Source organism: Castanea sativa, chromosome 1, assembly GCF_040712315.1.
Source record: "Castanea sativa cultivar Marrone di Chiusa Pesio chromosome 1, ASM4071231v1".
NCBI classification, from domain to species: Eukaryota; Viridiplantae; Streptophyta; class Magnoliopsida; order Fagales; family Fagaceae; genus Castanea; species Castanea sativa.
Window position 1 is genome coordinate 52,430,867 of NC_134013.1, and position 18,914 is coordinate 52,449,780.

Genomic DNA, 18,914 nt, shown 5'->3' on the forward strand with positions numbered 1-18,914 from the left:
TCGGCAAGATCTGGCCGGATCTCGATGAGATCTCGGCATATCTTGAAGAGATCAGGACAAATCTCGACGAGATCTCACCTAATCTCTTCGAGTTCAAGCCGGATCTCCTCAGATCGGACAGAAAATCAGCGCTATCTCGCCTAATCTCTTTAAGTTCAGGCCAAATCTCCTCATATCGGACAAAAAAATCAACGTTTTCCAGTCAGTATACGGTCAGGTCGGTTGAAAATCGGTTTCTTAGCCTCAAATTCGCCAACCGACCCGCCTTTTTCGGGTTCAGGGGGCAGAGACTCGCCGCCAACTTGGCACCGGCATCGGGTCGGCTGGTTCTCGGGTCGGAGCGGACGATTTAGGTGGGTAGGTCGAGTTTCGGTTCTATTTGGACACCCCTAGAGTTGACTGGCTACCAAACTAAGTCAAAAATTCACTCAATTGTTAAATTTCAAACTTTTATGTCAAAGTTAACCATTCTAAACATTTTTCAAACGTTTGATTGCAAGTAACCCATACCTAACCTTAGTTTGACCAAAATATTCGACCATCGAATTGAGATAATTTTGAGGCCACATGGTAGATAGTTAAATTCTCTTAAATTTGACAATTCATGAGCCCAAATCAAATTTAAATTAAGTAAGATATCGCAAAAAAATGCTTAAATGTTAACTTTTTTGACATGTTATTAAAGTTTTATTATATTTTAATTTTATTAAATTATAAGCAAATAATCACGGATTAACCTAAATGGGGAGTCATTGAAAAGGTGTTGTGACAAATTTCAACCTTTTTTTTTTTTTTTGAGAAAGGTGACAAATTTCAACTTGGTGAGCTTAATTTGCTAAAATTCAAGATAAGTAATTGATGTGAAAAGAGTTTTGAAAGTGTAATTAGTTCATTAATAATGTATGGAGTGGGGTATATTTAATACGTAATATATAATTTTTTTTTACAAGCAAACGTACAGGCACAAAAAGAAGGAATAAGGTTATAAATATGTATTTTTAAGAAAAATATTAATTTAGCCAAAATAAAAAGGATAGTCATGAAATGGAAGTGATAAAAAAGTGAATTAGTACCAGTATTATTGAGAGAGAGATAGGAAGTGTAGAAAACCCCGTGTGGGAGGAGGAAGTAAGCGCGTCTTATAGCAAATGGTTTACTACTACTCATCATTCGTCCTATATGAAAAAAAAAAAGCTCTCTCTTTTGCTTTTCCTGTGTCCTTCTGCGTAAGTAAAGAAACCCCAAAAAAAAACCCCACACAACACAAATATAAAATAGAAAACCCCGTGTGGGAGGAAGTAAAGCGCGTCTTATAGCAAAAGTTTAATACCACTCCTACTCATCATTCGTCCTCTATAAAAAAACAGCTCTCTCTCGTATCCAAAAAAAAAAAAAATAATAATAATAAGCTCTCTCTTTTACTTTTCCTGTGTCCTTCTGCGAAAGTAAAGAAACCCTAAAAAAAAAAACCCCCACACAACACAAATATAAATCATCTTCACCTTCATCTTCGTGGATATCTCATCTTCGCCCTTCATAACCCTAAAAAAAAAAAAATTCCCTCTTTTCCAAATCTCACTCGCTTTTGCCTCTCTCTCTAAAACCCTAACAATTCCTCGAGTTTTTTTTTCGTCTTCGTCCACGCTTTCTACCTGATAATCTTCAGGTACTTTCCACTCTCTCTCTCTCTGTTTATTTGTTAGTGCGAGCTTTCTGATCTGTTAGATAGAGAGGTTTTTGTGTTTTTTTGTTGTTGGAGGTCTGGATTTTGAGTTTCAGTCTTGGAATTCAATCGCAACGTAAGCAAAAATAGAAATACATGTTTGATCTGATTCTCTCTCTTATATACCTACACCTTTTTTTGTTGTCTCTTTGGGTTTTACTTATATTATACATTCGTATAAGTTTAGATCTTTCAATTGCCTTTTTGTCTGTTACATGGATCTTAATATGCTTTTGTTTCTTTTTTTTATGTCGTTTTGATATTCAAAATTTGTAAAATTAGACTCAACTGAGAAAAAAATTGTATTGGGTTTTTGTTTTAAATGGTTTATTACACTCTATTTGCAGCTAAACTGTGTATTGTGCTTTTATGGGACCGGTTTGGACTATGGTAATGTTTTGGTTTTAGAATTTGATATATTCATTAGGTTTTGTAGAGATAGTTGACCTGGAATGAGGGGTGGACTCACTAAGAAGCTGGAATAACCTACCCTAGATGGGTGGGATTTCATCCATAGGATCTTAGTTTTGGATGTATGATCTACTGTGGTTAATACTGAACATGGGATAGATCCCAAGGGATACACTCATCCCTTTCGCCAACTGTTTCACTCTGTTCTTGGTTCAGATGTGGTCATATTTACACATGCATTCCCAAGTGGGTGGGTGGGTCATAAATAGTCTTTAACAGGCACCTGAATTAGTAACCATACTGGTCTGCCCAGTTCACGCGGATCTGTTACTGTGATGATTTCATCGAAACTTCAATATTCGTGGTGTGCAAATGATGAATATTGGATTTTTGTAATGAAATGGTAGTGAAGTGATTCGTGTTGTTGGCTTTGTTTTCTGTGTCTTGGCAGTATACACACATATTAAACCTCAACCCTCACATGCCTAATTTTTAATAGTAACATTATTAATAATTATTCTTCATTTCTTTCCTTTTACAGGTTCACATTTCTCTCTCGAAGACTAATACTTTGGCTACTGATTTCATGGCTACTGCATTGGATATGTCACTTGATGATCTTATTAAAAATAGAGGTTCCCGTGAGAGAGTTAGAGGGCGAGGTAGAGTTCGCCGTGGCCGTGGACCAGGCAGGGCCCCTGGTGGTGGAAGAATGCCTGGGCCATTTCGTAGAGGTCCTCTTGCAGTGAATCCGCGGCCATCAGCATATACCATTGCCAAGGCAAGCTCAAAACTGTGGATGTCTATACATATGCTTGAGAATCTGACATGCTTAAACAATCCAAATACAAGAGGTCATCTAATTCAGAATTAGACTCAAAAACAATTATTCATGGAGAAGCTCATTATGACTCAGCCACTAAAGTGCTTGCGCTGCGGTTGCGTTTGTACCATTATCTCTTCAATTTATATGTACTTGTGGGGTTTTTGGGGTTATGCTTTGGGGGCTTTGCAAAAGATCTCGTTCATTATATGCGGAAGCTTTTTGGTGGTGTCAATAAGCTATAAAGCCACTTCCTAGAATTGTAAGCAAAGGAGCTTTCTTTAGGTGAAATTTTGACATGGAGTTCTCACCAGTAGCATAAAACTACTAAACAATTAGTGGGGTTGATTCTAGAAACATCTATAACTCATACTATATAGTTCCAATCACTTTAGTGTTTGATGACTGGTTCTTTTGACCGGGGGTCTGTGATGGATCCTCTTGCAATGTGGGGAATTCTTTGGTGCAAGATTTCAGTTCGTAACCAGTTCATGGTGTTTTTGCAAAGGAACTTCCTTCGCTCAACTTGAGAACTGGAGCTCTCAATCTTATCTCTGCACCGGTTTACATGCAGTGGGTCAAATCCTTACTCCTATCTACCACTCATTAGCTTAATTTACAGATTTCTGATTAATGGATTGTTTGAGCATGTTTCTAAGACTCGATGCTACTCTCTTAGCAGTTTCTTTTATGTTTTATGGGAATTTTGCTCATTTCCTATGATCTTGAAGAATGGTGAAATTATGCATTATCTGGTCATAAGCTGATGTGTCCTTTTCATTATCTGGATCTTTTTGTGTGCTTTCATCAGTCTGTCCGCAGAAGCAGGAATTTCCCATGGCAGCATGATTTATTTGAAGAGAGCCTTAGAGCTGCAGGGATACCTGGGATAGAAATTGGCACAAAGTTATATGTTTCCAACTTGGATTCTGGAGTGACTAATGAAGATATAAGGGTATGATTCAAGCCATATGTTTTCATCTTAAGTGCTTTCTCTTGAGGATTTTTCTTGAAGTTCACTTGAAGCTTAATGTGCAACTCAGGAACTCTTTGCCGAGATTGGGGACCTGAAAAGATATGCAGTTCATTATGACAAAAATGGTCGCCAAAGTGTAAGCATTTAATTAGTACTTGTGACTTATATTATTTTTTTAATGCCAACTTTATTTTCAAGTTAGGTTTGATGTCTTCCTAGATCTCCTGACTCTGTTGTAGTGGCTATATTTAACGCCTATAGTGTATTAATTTATTTATTATATAATATTTTATGCAGAATTACTCTTTACTCTCTAGCAAATAGATATTCTCTTTGCATTTTGTTTTTTCGGCTATTTTGCAGATTGCATTGGCCATCAATTTATAATTTTGACACATGTTACCTAATATTGGAAAGTCATTTGGAATCAATTTTTTGTGTGGTTAGAATATTCATGTGACCTTAAAAAAATGATAAGTGATTAATGTTGCTAATGTCTTTATGAGAAAACTTATTGTCATCAATTGGAAGCTCCTCCCCTTACAAGTGCTAGGTGGAGGTTGAGGCTGTGGGTTCAAGTCCCATTGCGTGTGTGTAACTTACCCATAAAAAATAATTAGCTTATTGTCATCAACTACCTCTATATTACATTGTTACTCTCTCATGAGAAACTCTTCTAAGAAGCTTATTGTCATCAACTTGGCTCTTGTGCGTGTGTAAAATATTATTTTCATTCTACATTGTCATCAGCTAGTTCAAAGGAAGTTGGGACTGGATAAAATATTATTTAAAAGATTTGGCTCTTGTCATAAGCTTTTTTTTTTTTTTTTTTCTATCTTGTCTTATTTGATCGTTTTAATGTATAATGTTGTTGGAAAATATATGAATAACTTGGTTCCTTAGTGAATCTTATAGAGAAGAGAAGAATTGGAGAAGATATGAAATAATTTGGGCATTGTATTGATATTATAACTTAATTATAGAAGTTTTTCCTATGGCTCTGAATTTAGTTGTCTTAGACCCTCTTACTTGTGGGCTTCATCTTGCTCTCCTAGTGAAAGTTTCTAAAACCTGTCTCCAAATTAGGGTCTCTAATCCAATTAGACCACAGAAGACTCCAAAGCCTACAAAAGCAATCTTTATAAAGGTTATTTGAATTGAATTAGTGAAAGCACGAGTCTTCGGGTTCATTATGCACATGGCCGCCAAAAAAAAAAAACAATACAATGCCCAAAGGCTCATTTCACACATATTTGCAATTTAGGCTTTATTATCTCTTGGTCTGATTTTAATATTTGGAATGATTGATGCTCCCTCTCTGATACCTTCAATTTTTATATGATTCTATTACACGAGTTTCATGAGGTTATGCCTTACTGTAAAAGTCGTCAGCATGAACCATGATACATTCCGAGGTACTTAGCTAATAGTTGGTATGCTATCATACTACGATGGTACTTAAAAGTACATGCATAATGTGTCCCTCAGTATCATAGATGTAGTTCTTTTGAATTTCTATAGTATGGCCAGTTGGATTAGCTTTACTATGGCATTTTTGATATGTTTACTGCCATTTGTCATTGTTGTTGGTATACAAATGCTTTCTTGTGCTTTGTGTTTTGCAATGCCATTCATAGTTACATGCTATATATTTATCAGCTGTGATGAACTGGAATAAATTTGGATTGTTATATATGGAATGCAGCTTTGGTGTTTTATTTTGTTGATTTGTCATATAATATTATTTTTTTCTTCTGTTCTGTGGTCGATTAACGCAGAATTTGTTAGCTTGATATCATACTCTGGTGGTTATACTCCAGTGAGTAAAGTGTAATCTGTGGTACTTGGTTACAGGGTTCAGCTGAAGTTGTGTATACCAGAAGAAGTGATGCCTTTGCGGCTCTTAAGCGGTATAATAATGTTCTCTTGGATGGAAGGCCCATGAGGATTGAAATTGTTGGTGCCAATTCAGATGTGCCTGTCTCAGCTCGTGTGAATGTTACTGGAGTAAATGGAAGGAGGAAGAGGACAGTTGTTATGACGTATGTGATCATATCCCTCTCTATGCTTAAATACAAATGAGGGAAGAGTTTTTTGTTTTTTTTGGCTGGAGTTAAAAATGACAAAATGACAGGAGTTAAATGATTGAAATTGTATGACCTTCACCACTGTGCTAAATGCATTTCCGTCTGTTTGTTAAAGTCTGTAGGGTCTTCTTGAATTTTTTTGATTGGTTAAACCTGCAGTGATGTAATTTTTCCAAGTTTGATGAGTTCATATTGTGGTTGAATCTATTAAATGATTCGAATTATACATGATGCAATAAGTTTTATGTCTATTTGCATTTTCTTGTTGGACAGTTTCTTAGAATTATCTGTGGATAATTTGTTTCAATAATGTTTCTTTTATGCTTGGATTTACATTTTACAGTCATGAATCTCCCATTTAGACATTGTTTTTAAATGTATTTTTTTATCCTTTTTCCCCCAAGTAGTTTTAAGTTTTATCTGTGTAGGGTTATCAAATATTTAATGATTTGCTATGTGTGTGCGATTGGTGAGTTACACCCACCCAGTGCTCACCTTCCACACATTCTTGTGGGAGGGAGTGCCATTTGGAGCTAGGGCTCATTGGCTCTTGAAAATATTTTCGTATTAGATATAAAAAGAGCTTGCAGTCTGGTGATCATTTTGGTGTAAAACTGAGGCAATTTTTTTGAAAGAATTCTGAATTAGTTTAAACAGATCTGCTTTGGTTTTATCCCCCCACCCCCATATTAATGCACAAAAAGGTTGTGTTCATGTTGTATTGTGCACGCATTGGTGATTTGCATTTGATGTGCTATTCTTGCTAAGTCAGCCATGATGGATAAATATTTGCAAAGCTTTAAAACAAGAGCTCTTCAGTTGTTTTTCCATATTTATTTTATTTACTAAAACTGTTGCAAGTTATTTACTGAAGCTTCAATATATGCAGGCCTAGGGCAGGTCCAATTGAAGGCTCTGCTGCAGTTAAGCGTGGCTCTGGGTAAATCTCTGACTTTATTGACCATTCTGTACCTAATTATTATTATATATTTAAAGTCCATCTAGTGTACCTTATGTTTTGTTTACATTGTGCAAATTGGAATGAAGTGTCATAAACCATGTTGCTTATTGGCCTAACTTTGCATGGTTGAAGTTGGATTCAACCTTGATTCAGGCTTTGAGCTTTACTCAAACTGAGTTAGCCTTTTTTACCTATGTTTGGCTGATCTCAAAGTTCAAACTGGCTCTCAAGCCTGATTTAAGCTTTTTTAATTTTTGAAACAGTTTCATTACATTTAGGATATTGGACCTTGTTGAGCAGTTAGATGGGTCCACTGGTATAGTCCTCATCAGCATCCTAGTGGATGCTTGCTTGAACAGTTTCTACCATATACTTTTGTGGTAATTTATTTTAGTCATATCTGAAAAAGAGATTGTGAAAGCTGTTCAACAGTGTGGAATTTTGGATGTCATTTTCTAGTTGGACTTTGTCTTCTTGTTGGGATGAAGATTAGAACTTAAGTAAGCTTAGATCCTATTTGTGTGCGCAAGGTAAAAGGTCTTTTATGCCAAACCGCATAAAAGAAAATACTCACCATTGAGATTCCTGTCCTGGAATAACATCTGAATTTGGTCTCCTTTTCCATGTCTTTGCATTTCTTGGCATTACATTTATTGGCCTCTCCATTTTTCAGCATTTGGTTTAGTCACTTGCAACTGACTTTTACGTATTTCTGGATCTTCTTGTAGTCAAAGCCGACGTGGGGGTGCAAGGGGTGGCCGCGCACGGGGTCGGGGTAGGGGCCGAGGTCAAGGTCAAGGTCAAGGTCAAGGACGAGGTAGGGGTCAGGTCCAAGGCCAGGGCCAGGGCCAGGGCCGGGGTCGGGGTCGTGAAAAGAATCAAGCAGTTGAGATGTCTGTGGATGAACTTAATGATGACCTGGATAGCTATCATGCTGGAGCTAAGCACACTTGAGAGTTTCCAAGCCGAAGAGCTGTTCTGTGGAATTAAATATATTAATAGTAGTCAATTTTAGCTGTCAGCTGTACAAATTTGGTTATTTTGTTGGTGACTTGTGTCTGTTTTCGGATATGTGTAGCGTAAAAGCAGTGAATTTTCATCACAGGATATGTGTAGCGTAAATGAAGTTGCTGGATGATTCTTCATTCTCTAGTCTTGGTTTTCTTCACAAATTTATATGTAACTCGTTTGCCATTTATCTGTCTGCATGTGTTCTTAATTACTTGTATATTATTTATTTGCTGTAAATGATGGAATCTTAGGATGTTATTTGCTAGTGGTACTTGAGCCAGCTTTACATTCCTGATAATGGATGCAGGTTGAAGTCTGAAACCATTGTCATGTCATATCATGTCATGCCTGAATTGAATATTTAGTATTTAGTATCTTCATTTGTTGGATCTAACGTATGTTTATAGTCATAATATTATGATGTTGGTCAATTGATACATAATGAGTTGAAAGAATCTCTTTCCGAGGGGAAAATTGTCTAGAAAGAAATAATGTGGCCGGAGATGCAATGGTTTTGTTCTCATTCTGTACTGACAATGCTTTGTTTTCATATATATATATATATATATATTTTGGCTTTAATCTCCGTAAGGATCTTACACTAGGTCCCTAAAAAGAGCAGCGCTCATGCAGTGGCTCTGCTTTCCCTAAGGTACTTGTTGGGTGGGCCATGTTATACTGAGGGGGAAGAAATCATTACAACAGATCTTAGTTGTCTCTATTATTGTTATAGTATCGCTAATCTCGATGGGTTGTTCTGGGCATTTTGGATGCTTTGCCCTGTGGTGATGTTTGGCAAACGTCCATATATGGAGCCATACTCATACAACCATTCTCAAATGGAAATATCTCGTCCCCAATCCCCCATTGATCCATAATCTCAATGGGTCTTAGTGCTAATCTCAATTCTACCCTTTGATTGCCAATATAAATGTTTGGGGTCGACTACCTAGGGCTAGCAGTAGCAGCAAGGATCTGAACTGCTAAAATGCCTTAGGAGCCACTTAACCTAAGTCAAAGAGCAAATTGGTTTAATTCCTCAAGGCTGAGAAAGGGTTCTAAATGCTTGGAAAATATGTCGTGTCAATCCAATATTTATAAAACATCAAAACAGTACATCAAATCTAGGCAACAAGCCCACTAAAATATTTATTAAGGGCATCTCTTTTCCTTTCTTTCCTAAAATGGTATTTCCCCTTGTGGCTGGTGAAACCGGGGTATGTAATCATGATAATTCTTTCTACAAGATGTACAAATGTGTAAGAGAAGAACCAAAAAACAAATCCTAACACTCCTAACCTCAAACTTAAAACAATGAGGAAACGAAAATGGTGAAAAGAATAATTGCTGTTATTTCAGAGCTTTTGCATCGCTCTTTAGATGTAGTTTTCCTGCCTCATCCTTGTTGAAAAGCTTTTCAACCACTTCATCCCAGTTACTCGTTCCACTGATGGACACTGACTTTGTTTCCGAGGCATCCTCACTATGACTCTCTGAAGTCTCTGGTCCGCTCTCATGAGAGGGTACCTCCTCAGGGTTGATCACAGCATGAGGTATATTCAAACTGACAGCTCTTTCCAGTGCATTTTTGTGTTCTATTTCAATAGTCTGCAACCTCTCGAGTTTCTGTACCTTTGGAGGAGTTGTTACAGTCTCAGAACTGCTTTCCCTCATTCTCTGAAGGAAGAGAGTGAAGTAATATTAGGAATTTATCCAACAGACAACTGAAACACTAAGTCCAATGGCAAGCGGGACAGTGTCAAATAAAAGGCAACAGAAGCTATAGTAAAATCTACATGTCCGGCAGAGGTTGATAGAATACAGTTTGACATGCATATATCTGGTGGAATGCAGGAAACATCTATCATGGAATATATAACACTAAACTGATACAGTGTCACTACAAAATCAATTGGGAAGTTATTTCACATTCTTCTGGTATATCTTAAATTTGCTGAATATCACTATTGGAAGGACAAGACACCCATTGATTAGCAGTTTTATGAATTGGTGATATTTGCCACAATTCCTTAGTAACTTCCATGGCCAAAATTAATACAGAACATAGGAAGAAAATCTCATCAGCCCTAAGGCACCCCAATCATACACACTGCTAATCAAATTTCTTAATTTTCATTTGTTCAAATTTATTAAGTGACTTAAATGAGAGTTCAAGATATTTTTGTGTTAACCCAAGAAATATTAAAAGGAAATTTTGGTGTCAAACATGGAACATACAAAAAGAATGAGAAAAGCCTTTTTTTTTCTTTTTTCTTTTTTAACAAGTAAAATTTGTTTAGTAAAAATGATATATTAAATTAGCACTCACAAATTCTATTTATTCTTTTTTTATTGGTAAGTCACACATGCATCGAGTGGGTCTTGAGCCCACTAAATATGAGAAATATCTAAAAACATGCTAACTACTGAAGATGCCCTACTCACATGTAGCTGAAGTTCACTTCATGCTAACTTACTAGCATCTAATTGTTAACTAGGAAAAATAAACATCTAATCATTAACTTGGAAATAGAATCTATTGAAAACACAAGAGCCAAATATTTATTTTGGATTGGGAAGATAACACATGCACCCAGTATTAAACACATGACTTTATCATCCACCCAATTATTTTTCTTTTTGTTTGGGGGGAAAGAGGAGGAAGCACACCAGGGGAAGAAAGAAGGTTGGGAAGAGAGAGAGAGAAGGGGGGGCGGGGTGTTGACCCGCAAAACACTTCAAACCCAAAGATGTAAAGGCACAAAAAGTTGGACCCTCCAAAAATTGAACCATATACCCGGCCATCAGATTGACACTACACATGCATCCATCTCATGGATTATATCCAGAAATCTCTACATTACATCCCTTGTTGATATGAACCTCTTAATGGATTTACTCCTTATTTTATGTATCACCGGTTAGTCCATGGATCATGTTGATGTTAACAGGAAGTAAAAGAGATTATTTTATATCCTTCCATTGAGAATGTCAACATCTGTCATTGACCTAGATAAATGCAGAGAAGATGCTTTGAATGAACTATTTTACTTCATTTTTTAACCGACTCTGATAGAAATTTCAAGATCATGGAAAGATTTGATACATGCATTCAATCATATTTTTGTTTTATTGGTAAATAATATCAGAGAAAAACTTCATTTAGAATAAAATGATGAAGAAAAAGACAAACAAAGAGTTGTAGAATGTTGATGGCTACTTCCTACTTACTTGTAGTGCCTTTTCTGCTTCCCTTTCTATCCAAACAATTCCATGATCTGATGTTGCATTACATGACAAGACAATATGTTCAAATCTCCCATCAACAGGAATCGCCGTTCTGACCTCGGGAGGAAACCTCCCACATCTGCAATGTACCAAGAAATCAGGAACTCAGTCTAGGATGAGCAGCAGTATTGCCAGCAACCTACCACTACAGTCCTCTAAGAAAAGATAACCTTACAATAGTTTAATATGCATATTTGCAAAATATAAACTTGTGTTCATCATCTAAAATCTATAAAATATAATAGGAAGGTTTTCCTTGACACACACAAAAGGATAAAAAAGAAAGCAATTTAAAAAAAAAAAAAAAAACTTTGTTTCATCTGTGAATAGTCATAACCATTATATGTAAGAGCAAACAATTTTGTTTTGATAAGATATAAGAGCCAACAATTTGTGCAAGACTTGACTCAACAAACCATTGAACATTGCTTATTTATTGATTACTTTATAAAGGATAAAAAAAAAAAAAAAAACCCTGAATATGGCACTAAGCCTTCCATAGAAATCATAAATATGGGAGGTTGAGCGCAATTCTCAGAAATATCTTTCAATCATAACCCTCGTGACAGTCATTACTCAATCTATGGCATGTAAATAACTATTCCTTTGCCTCACAAAGAATAAATTGAACATTATACAATATCCCTAAAATAACATAGTTTGAATTTGTCAGTACCTGCAAAATTTTCTCTCTACAATATGATACATTCTTCCAGGTGCATAAAGTCTTCTTGGATCCCCAAGCTTTTTATTTTCTGGTATAAAGGTATCCCTCAAGCAAACCAGAAATAACAAACATGGCAAGCTGTCCAAAGCATTAATGCCTGGTTTAAGAGATGAGTACTCCACTAAATGTACACAGGTGGTGAATTGCATGGTAAAAGATTCAAGGAAGGATTTTAAGCATTAATTTGAAATTTTGAGAGAAGAATACTAACCAAAAGATTGACTTGAATATATCTTCCAAGGGGGTGGGTGTTCTCGGTAAGAAATCATCCTGGACAAGAATAAATTCTTAACATGACGCTTTCAGTCCAATTCAAGAGACTGATTCTACTAAATCAAATTACTTATGAGGAACATGCAGCTTCATGCAAAATAATCAAAATGAACACCACACTTTCGAACCAAATAACAACCAACCGTAATTATTAGTAGGAAATGCAAGGTTTTTATTTATTTATCGATAATTTGATAGTACAATGGGGGGAGGGGGTTCTACTAATAAAGGAGAACAAACTGTGCAATTAAGCTACAAAACTCTGGGTAATAGGAAATGGAAGTCATTCACCCAAATGTTTGCATATGGAAGACTCATTTTCTAGAAATGATGCGAGCTTTATATAGAAAAAAAAAATTAATATTAAAAAAAAAAAAACAAAGAAGCTTAATACCCCAATATCAAAATGATAGCTTAGATTTAAACGAATAAATTTCAATTTACACTACTAAAGTTTTGGGTAATTTTGATCCCATATATAAAATTATGTCATTTTGAGCTAAGGTTAAGGTAACACTTAACGAACACCTTGCCACGGTGCATAGACAAAGGAGCTTAAATCCAAATGATTTGCCACGGCGCATAGACAAAGGACATGATATAGAATGTTAGGGGTACACATCCAAATTTTGAAATTTTAATGGCTAACATTACAATTATCCCAAATTTTAAGGGTGTAGATTAAATATAATTGATTTAAAAATAGTAACTAAAAAAACCAACATTTCCAATATAGTAGTAATTTTTCGAGAAATGTTATGTCCACAACATTTTCATAATAAATTTAAAGTAGTAAGTTGTTATAGATTGTTATTGATATGGCAAAAAAGTAATTTCAGTTGTAGGTTTAAGATAGGACCGATAACAACTAACCACTTTTGATTTGTTGTAAAAATATTGTGGACATAACACTCCTTTAGTTTTTCACACAACCTCCAGAAAAATAGCCACTTTAGGCAACCTTATAAATAAAACAAACAATACCTTATAAGAGATACTACGTTTACGACATTTTTACAACAAATCACATATGGTTAGTTGTTATTGGTTCTAATTTGTACCTACCATTGAAATTACTTTTTTACCTCACCAATAACAATCTATAACAACCTGCTACGTAAAACTTATTGTGAATGTATTATAAAAATGTTAAAAAAGATATTATCCCTCGTAAAGAAATTTTCAAAGCCAGAAAAAATATCCCATCCCATCAACATCGTTACTATTCGTAAGCCAAAAACAAACTTCACCTAATACTACTACAATACTCTTTTTTTAACTTATTCTATCAGTCAAATTGACAAACACAAGGTAAGCAACAAAAAAAAAAAAAACCATTAACCAAAAAGTTCACCTGCAAGACAACGGAGTGAATGACATCAGCATACTTGACGGCCAAATTGAGAGACATACACCTCGCCGGCGCCACCGCATAGCACCGAATCTTGTCCCTCGGAATCCCACCCAACCTGTCCCGGTGGTTGACAACGATCACCGTCAAGAGCGCCGCCACACCAGACCCGAGCGAGTGACCCGCAAAAACCATCTCATACTCCGACCCATTCTCCACCCAAAGCCGCTTCAAAATCTCCGACTCCTCGTTCAACAGCCACACCGCCGACTTCAAAAGCCCGTGGTGCACATACCCGCCGTCAAACATTTGCTTCCCCAGCCGATTATCCAAGAGCGTCTTGTAATCGCTCTCTTTGACCAAGTTGAGGCCGCGAATCGCCACCACGATTTGGCGGTGCTCTTGGTCGCAGTAGATCAGGTAAGGCGGCGCTTGGCCCTGGGTTTGCTCGTAGGTGACGCGCTTGATGACCCAGTCCGGGTTCAGCCCGTACCCGCCCGACGGCGCCCACTGCGGGTTTCGGAGGTCCGATTCGTAGACGGCGAGGATTATCCGGCAGATACGTGGGACGGGGTCGAACTCGTCGGACGTTGCTGTCGGCCACGTGGCGCTGTCGTCCGAGCCTATGTAGGTGCAGCGCTTCCACGCCCACCGCGTGCAACCTAGTACCACCACGCACTCCAGTCCACACGAGAACGACATGTCGTTGTTGGTTTTTTTTTTTCAGTGTGTCCGAATGAATCTGAAATGATTGATGAATTTTTGGTTAATTACTGTAACACTCTTTATTATTAATAAATAATAATAATAATAGCATAGCAGTAGCAGGTGCTTGTCTTGGTGGTTAGAACTTGGATTATCTGTTTTTGATTTGCTTTCTTGGCTTTGCTGGCCTTTGCTTTTCTGGTTGGTTTGTGTCTGTCTACGTGAAAAAACAGGCTTGCTTATGCGTTGTTGTTGTTGTTGTTGTTGTTGTGTTTTTACAACCTTTGACAACTGTATGTCTCTGCATTACGTGGAATATGTTAACAGATTCCTTTTGTTAATTTTGAATTTTTTTTATAAAAAATTTAGTACAATTTTTATGAAAATATATTTTTTAAAAATAGATAAGGTATAGTTAATCTCACTTAAGGCTATAATCTTACTTTATATATTTTTCTTGAAGGTAAATTTTGACAATTCACCCTTAGATTATGATGGGGGATAAAACAAACATGACGGTACCACCACATGTAAAATTCGTTATGATAGGGTGACGGGTGATATGACCAAGGAGGACGGATGCGTAGTGGACGGACAGGTAGAATGGATGCACATAATTTCCCCCGTCCTTCTCCGGGCTACCTCAAGTCACACTATATGACTAGGGCTGACGTGGCCTTGATTGTTGATGATGCCAAGAAAATTAGTAGGCTAGATGCTTCGGACTTGAAAGGACTACTGGTTCTTTCAACGGCCTGAAAAAGAAAGAAAAGCGTATCAGAAGCGGCCGCCGACGAAAATCCTCCGATGGTAAAGCTAGTTTTCCCTCTAATCGAGTTCCAACTTTTTGAGTAAAAGCCGAACATACCTTTCGCCTTGTCCGAATCGGTCTTTATATAGTGCCTTCATAGACGGTTATCGAAATAGGAACCTCTCCCCTGGATTCGAGGCTTAAACGTAATCGCCATAACCGTCCGAGTTACACTTCTATTTCACAACGGATACATGACCGTTATGCGTGGGATAAGGATTTGTCACATTATATTCGGAGATTCTCCCAAGTATGGTGCCCTCGTCCTGAATTTCCTTCGTCGAGTGCACCTGCTGATCCCAAGTGTAAAATCCTAGTCCATGGATCTTCACGTGGACGAGTCCTCTCAGGGTAGGTTGTGCGCATCCCACGGACGAGGGATGTAGCTTCGCTATCACCCTCTGGACGCCCTTGTTCGTTACCCTCGTCCTAAGGATAACTTCTGGACGGCTGCCGAGGTGATGACCGTCCGTGGACGGTTTGGGTGGTTTGAGTGTTTTCATCCCACATCAGTTGCCCCTCGTCCAGGAGTTATACGATGTACCAATAGATTTTAAAACGCACCACGTGTCGCACATCCATAGGAGGTTAGTCAACTGGTTTACTCCTCCGAGGCATGCGCCACGTGTCACCTTATAATTAGGTCCGTCGTTGCGGTTACCGAGACTTTTCTGCTTATAAATAGTGGTTTCTCTCTCATGCCCCTCTCACTTTTTCAAATTTTTCGCTTTGACACTCTCGTCCGTCGCTTCGTCTAAGAGTATCCTCAGCGTCCTTAGTGTCCCTCGTCTAGAGCCAGGTAATCTTTCTATACTTACTTTAGCTTTCCTTGTTAAGTGTTAGGACGTTTTCAATGGCCTCCTGCTCATCTAGCGACAGTGTGGTCAGGGCCATAGACGAGTATCGCGACGACTCTAGTTATGACACCTCTAGTAACGTCAGTAGTAGTAGTGGTCACACAACTGAGGAATATACATCTGGTGTTCCTGGAATTCCTGTAGAAACTCTTCAAGAGAGTATTAGGAAGAGGACAGCCTCTGGGGCTAACACCTCGACAAGCTCCCCGCCGTCCTCCCCTTTAGACGAACAGGAAACCGTATATAGTTGTGCTCTAGAGGTTCCTTCCAGGACGGACGAGAGAAGGTTAGATTCCCTTAGGACTTGGTTTCAGATTCCTGATGATCTAAACCCTAGGCTAGCTGTCCGAGGTGAGTGGTGTTGCCAGCCTCGTTTTGGAATAGGTGTTTATGAAGCCTATTTGTGCCAGGGGCTTAGACTTCCTTTAAATGCCTTTGCTAGGGAATTACTCACTAGGGCCGGGCTTGGGAGTGTGTCGGCTTAACCCCCAACGCATGGAGACTAGTTGTCTCCATGCAAGTCTTATGGATGGAGGTGTTTGACGGGGACCGTCCTATTACCGTGGACGAGTTCTTGTCTTGCTATAAACCCTCCGAGATAAATCAATCTCGAGGCTTCCATCGGTTCACGGCCGGGGCAATGGCTAGACCGGGGTTAAGTCTTTGCCCTCGTCCGACGAAACCGGAAGACGGAGTTTTTCTTCGTCTCTCGGTTTCCGGCGGGGCATCCCGTTGAGATTGGTAGAGACTCATTTGCTCCTTATACTGGAGACATAGGGAACCTTCGTCCAGAAGGTATGTCACGTTCTTCTTTTTTTTGTTTCTTTTATATTATACTTTCTGTTTGGACGATGGTTTGACCTTAATTTCTTTCTTCCCTTTCCAGCCGTTGGACGACCCTCTTTGAGCAAGTTCCATCGTGACCGCGTCCACAGGGCCCGTCTACATCCTGAACGAGACTTCCACTCGTTAGTGACCCTTAAGCGTCTACACAAGTGGGGACTCGGCCCTGAACCGTCCGTCGAAGCTTCAGCACACGAGTTAACCACCCGTAGACGTGAGTGCTCCTCTTAAGATATGCACTTTTCATTTTTGTTTATGATTACTTGTATATTTATTTATTATTATTTATTTATTTATTTTATATATTTAGGAATGGCAACCATGAAGGGAAACAAGGGGAAGGAAGTTGTCGACGAGGTAGCTAGACCTGAGCCTCGTCCTGCTTCTAGAGAAAAAAGGAAAAGCCTGTCCAAGCATGTGGACTTGGCTAGCTTGCCAAGTCGTCGGGGCAAGAAAGCTAAGTCCGGGCCGTCCAGGACTGAAACCGTTAGGACTGAACTTCCTCCTCAACCACCCGTCCTGGTCTTTGACGTAGATTCGTCCACGCCCCTCAGTGCCACTCCGTCCAAGTCCCCTGCTCCTGACTCGTCCCAGCCTCCTCAAAGGACTTCTACTAATTTATTGGAGAACGAGGATCTGGCTTGGGAACGATTCCAAGAGGCTGTGAAGGGCGAGGACGTAGCTGCGTGCTACGACATGTCCTTGAAAGAGTTCGAGCACTCTGGCGTCCACGATCTCTTCAAGGTAACCATCTTTGCCTCGTCCTGATTTGTCCATGTTTTCCCAATATTACTTCTATCATCTAAACTTCCTATTCTTCTATGTAGGCAATGTCCAAGTTCATAGTTGCGTCCAGGGGCGGGCCTACGTAGATGGACAGGACGAGGGTCCTCCCCGGAGAAAAGAATAGAAGAGGTCAAAAACGACCGTAGGACGTGGGCGGTGGCGAACAAGGCCAAGGACGAGGCCGCGAGGGGTTCAAAGCTTTGGTGGGGGAGGCCGAAGTCCGACACCGGCCAGAAAGACGAGCGTCTTGAACTTCTTCAAAAGGAGAACGACGAGCTGAATCTACTTTTGAAGAAGGCTAAAGACGAGGCAGTGAAAGAATTCAAAGCGTCCAAAGAGTTCACTGACCTGATGGATACAAACTACGCAGCAGGGTTTGAGGACTTTAGAATGGATGCTATGGACAACTTTCCTGAAGTTGACTTTAGCACCATTAAACTCAACCTTGCTGCTGCTACAAGTTCCCTCGTCCACACAGGCTTAGACGATGTCAACATCGAGGACGACGCTTCCACCAAACCGGCTCAGGACGACCCCAACGTTGATGCCCCTTCCTCTTGAAGAAGTTGTTATTGTTGTTTAGCTTTATTCTTTTCTCTTTTTCTCTTTTTTATTTAAAATGTATTTGAGAATTTGAAATGTTATTTAAGTACAATTTCCTCGTCTAGAGTGTTCTAGACGAGCTTATGAACAATGTCTTTTACTGTTTATTTTATAAGGGTTTTTGGACGGTGGCCGTCTACCCTTTTCAAGTTAAAGAATATCTTCTTTGTTTGTTTATCATTTATGTCATTGTCCTTTAAACTATGCTCTAAGTGTTGAATGACCGTCTACAATCTTTTTATGGACGACCCACTTAGGACTGATGATGACTGCATTACTTTAGCCTGTCCTTTAGGCAATTATTATTCGCCTTCTCGAAAGCAGTTTATAATGTTTATGCTTTCTTGTCTTGACGAGTGCTCGTCTCTGGAATGTTATATCTTTAAGGCTTACTTTTCTTCCTTAGACGAGTGGGCCTTGGCCTTCCTTTTGCTTTATTCTTTTTTGAAGGAAAGCTTTGGACGAGCAGTCCTTGGCTTCTTTCTCCTGCCTTTTTTAAAGGAAAGCTTTGGACGAGCAGTCCTTGGCTTCTTTCTCTTGCTTTATCCCTTTTTTTTTTGAAGGAAAGCTTTGGACGAGAAGAATCTTGGACGAGCATGCCTTAGCATTTTTTCTTTGCTTTATCCTCATTTAAAGGAAATCTTAGACGAGTTTGCCTTCATCCCGAGATTTTATTTG

General features: G+C 38.6%; 2 protein-coding genes across 2 annotated transcripts; one reads left to right on the forward strand and one right to left on the reverse strand.

The window, feature by feature from the left end:
• Window positions 1–1,305: 1,305 nt before the first annotated feature.
• On the forward strand, window positions 1,306–8,177 carry LOC142612982 (THO complex subunit 4D-like). The gene is made up of 7 exons (XM_075785162.1): window positions 1,306–1,666; window positions 2,676–2,915; window positions 3,769–3,912; window positions 4,001–4,069; window positions 5,788–5,975; window positions 6,910–6,960; window positions 7,710–8,177. The coding sequence occupies exons 2-7, from the start codon at window positions 2,721–2,723 to the stop codon at window positions 7,933–7,935; spliced, it is 873 nt and encodes a 290-aa protein (XP_075641277.1). The 5' UTR covers window positions 1,306–1,666; window positions 2,676–2,720; the 3' UTR covers window positions 7,936–8,177.
• A 935-nt stretch (window positions 8,178–9,112) lies between these two features.
• LOC142638507 (uncharacterized) lies at window positions 9,113–14,588 on the reverse strand. The gene is made up of 5 exons (XM_075812539.1): window positions 13,635–14,588; window positions 12,219–12,277; window positions 11,957–12,085; window positions 11,224–11,359; window positions 9,113–9,669 (listed from the first exon to the last, which is right to left on the reverse strand). Exons 1-5 carry the CDS (start codon window positions 14,331–14,333, stop codon window positions 9,343–9,345), a joined length of 1,350 nt encoding a protein of 449 aa, XP_075668654.1. The 5' UTR covers window positions 14,334–14,588; the 3' UTR covers window positions 9,113–9,342.
• Between the last annotated feature and the right edge of the window lie 4,326 nt (window positions 14,589–18,914).

What these genes read in the sequence shown, in the direction of transcription:
- LOC142612982 (XM_075785162.1), top strand. Translation starts at nt 2,721, where the DNA reads ATGGCTACTGCATTGGATATGTCACTTGATGATCTTATTAAAAATAGA. An exon ending in ACAAAAATGGTCGCCAAAGT is followed by an intron (nt 4,070 to 5,787) that starts GTAAGCATTTAA and finishes ACTTGGTTACAG; the next exon opens with GGTTCAGCTGAAGTTGTGTA. An exon ending in AAGAGGACAGTTGTTATGAC is followed by an intron (nt 5,976 to 6,909) that starts GTATGTGATCAT and finishes CAATATATGCAG; the next exon opens with GCCTAGGGCAGGTCCAATTG.
- LOC142638507 (XM_075812539.1), bottom strand. Translation starts at nt 14,333, where the DNA reads ATGTCGTTCTCGTGTGGACTGGAGTGCGTGGTGGTACTAGGTTGCACG. An exon ending in GTAGAGAGAAAATTTTGCAG is followed by an intron (nt 11,360 to 11,956) that starts GTACTGACAAAT and finishes GGTACATTGCAG; the next exon opens with ATGTGGGAGGTTTCCTCCCG. An exon ending in AAGCAGAAAAGGCACTACAA is followed by an intron (nt 9,670 to 11,223) that starts GTAAGTAGGAAG and finishes CTCTTCCTTCAG; the next exon opens with AGAATGAGGGAAAGCAGTTC.